Consider the following 2,363-nt stretch of genomic DNA (forward strand, 5'->3'; position numbering starts at 1 on the left):
AGATAAGCGGTCCTATTTTGGCCCGGATAGTAAAGTGCGGGTTTAGGGCTAATATTTTTAATGCGGGCTGGGCTAACCCTTTTCCTAGAAGCCCATTTTAACATCCCTGTATATGATTCTCATTTCTCACATTCTGTGACTTGCTACAAGTTTCTCCCTCCTTACCCTGGAAGCACCTAATTGTATAACACCTAATGAAAATATCAAAAATATTGCCTCGTTAATTTTGCAAAACACCTAACGAACTTCAAAATTGTACAAACACATGAAATTCAAAATGTTTTTTTTTTCATCGCCTGGTTTGAACTTTATTTTCCCCTTGAAGACCAAAATTCAATTCTATTTCATTTTTGCATTTTTGTCCACGATTGTACTCAAATGGAATCTGTCTTGTATATAGGGGTGTGGAAGGAATAAAGGCACAACATATTTTTTCTTTCATAGATACATAATTAGTTATCTTCATCACAATTCACACGGTAATCATTCAGAGCTAGTGGCCTATACAAATTCCGTTTATTACAGTACAGCTTGGACGCGAATGAAGTATACCAGATTGTATGAACAAAAACAGCTAAGAGATGATGGGTACTTGAAAAGAATCTCATTTTCTACACATTCAAAGCTTGCATTTCCAGGTTACGATAGATACTCCACAGCTTAGAGGGAAGCTTTACTTTTACTTTTTTTCTTTCTTTCTTTTGTTGTTGTTTTCTTCTGTACCTGAAGAGTTGAGGATGGTGTGTATGATACATGTCTTGCTCCCTTCACAAAATGGTGCATGTGCATATAACCGCCTTGGGTGCTTTATCGACCTTCTTCTCTGTTCAATCAAAACAGTTGTTTAACTGTTAGTTAGAATTCCTCAACATTGTCTTAGAAATCACAGCCTTAGTTTCAATCACATGATCAAAGTTTGTGTAGGTACTATGGTTGAAAAACATTTTTGAGCCATTCTCTAGAGGTTTGAATAAACAAACTAAACACACGATATATTTACTATTTAAACTAATCCTAGTCACAAAACAAACAATGCATTTACTATCTATACTGACCCTAGTCACTGATGTACACTTCTTATCAGTCTTAATGTATGAGGCATATGAGACAGAAAACGAATATAAAAATCAATAAAAGTGACAAAATAAATAACACAAGAAGTCTGACATAATATGCTGGAAGCTCTGAGCAAACAAAGATCTCAATGAAGAAAACAAAAGAGAGAACAGTTTGACCTGATTTAGTTTTTGCTGGAGAAGGCTGTACAACAACATGCATCACAGTGACTCCACCTGCAGTCTCTCCAAATGGTGTCTTACACTGGGCAACAGTCTTGTTGTTCTCCAAGATCTTACCCGAACCAATCAGCTTTACTTCGTTTATCCCCTTTGGAACAACTGTTTTGCCTACACACAAAAAAAAGGAGCATTTAAACGAAATTGATCACCACACCATAATTCATATAAAGACTTCGTCTTTTTTATTCTTAATCATCAGTTGGTGTTTGTAACTTCATTCAAGTGAACTAATATAACCATTCTACAGCTCTAAATCTCACACCTTTATACCGACAAATAACAAAATTCAGGGAGAGTCCACACGAATTTCGAATTTTTTTTTGTAAGAAAGATGGAAACTATAACAAACCTTTGGGCCAATCAGAGACGACCCTTTGCTTCAAAAAATCAACAGTAGACGCGGCTGAATAGCGAAAGGGTCCGATGTCGGAGCCATCGTAGAGCCTGAATTTGATATCTATCGACTCCTCCTCCGGCATCTCCGTTGACTTCTCGAAGACCTCCAAAAACCCAACTCCCGATTCTCAGAAAAACCAGACTTCAACACAACTCTCTTCAGATCTGAAACAGTTCCAATCAAAAAGTAGAATCAGAGCTTGCTTCGACAAGGATAGAAACATAAAAGTAAAAGAGAATCAGGGGAAATCGGAATACAGAACAGTAGCTCTCTCTCTCTCTCTCTCTCTCTCTATCGATTTCGCGTTGGGATCGTTGAAAAAGCGGAAGAAGGAAGGAGAAAAGAAAAGCTTTTGACGATTGCTCAAGAGTCGGAGTCCACCGAATCTCAAGCCCCCAACGGTTTTTCACTTTTCTTCTTTTTCTCTTTTCGTCTAATTCTCCATCAAACCGACATCGTTTTGTTCTCTCTTTTTAATTAATCGTGGTGAAAACGATCATCGAGTGTTCCCACCTTCTTGACGGTTAAACTTAAAATGTTCCCACCGTATTTTCTTGTAGAACATTAGCCCCATTAAGTCATTAACTAACATTTAAAGTGTTCCCACCTTTTTTTTCTTATAGAGAAAATGATTGACAAATGGGTTTTATTTGACATGAAATTCACAT

General features: G+C 37.0%; 1 protein-coding gene across 2 annotated transcripts; it reads right to left on the bottom strand.

The window, feature by feature from the left end:
* Positions 1–411: 411 nt before the first annotated feature.
* On the bottom strand, positions 412–2,118 carry LOC106312274 (membrane-anchored ubiquitin-fold protein 3). 2 transcript variants are annotated; one of them, XM_013749848.1, is made up of 4 exons: positions 1,958–2,118; positions 1,648–1,859; positions 1,236–1,406; positions 412–823 (listed from the first exon to the last, which is right to left on the bottom strand). In XM_013749848.1, the coding sequence occupies exons 2-4, from the start codon at positions 1,775–1,777 to the stop codon at positions 768–770; spliced, it is 357 nt and encodes a 118-aa protein (XP_013605302.1). In that variant the 5' UTR covers positions 1,778–1,859; positions 1,958–2,118; the 3' UTR covers positions 412–767. The 2 variants fall into 2 exon arrangements, with proteins under 2 accessions (XP_013605302.1, XP_013605225.1); XM_013749771.1 differs by having other exon boundaries at positions 1,953–2,118.
* Positions 2,119–2,363: the final 245 nt, after the last annotated feature.

This window comes from Brassica oleracea, chromosome C1 (genome assembly GCF_000695525.1).
Source record: "Brassica oleracea var. oleracea cultivar TO1000 chromosome C1, BOL, whole genome shotgun sequence".
Lineage (NCBI taxonomy): Eukaryota > Viridiplantae > Streptophyta > Magnoliopsida > Brassicales > Brassicaceae > Brassica > Brassica oleracea.

What these genes read in the sequence shown, in the direction of transcription:
- LOC106312274 (XM_013749848.1), bottom strand. Translation starts at nt 1,777, where the DNA reads ATGCCGGAGGAGGAGTCGATAGATATCAAATTCAGGCTCTACGATGGC. An exon ending in CGTCTCTGATTGGCCCAAAG is followed by an intron (nt 1,407 to 1,647) that starts GTTTGTTATAGT and finishes TTTTGTGTGTAG; the next exon opens with GCAAAACAGTTGTTCCAAAG. An exon ending in TCCAGCAAAAACTAAATCAG is followed by an intron (nt 824 to 1,235) that starts GTCAAACTGTTC and finishes TTGATTGAACAG; the next exon opens with AGAAGAAGGTCGATAAAGCA.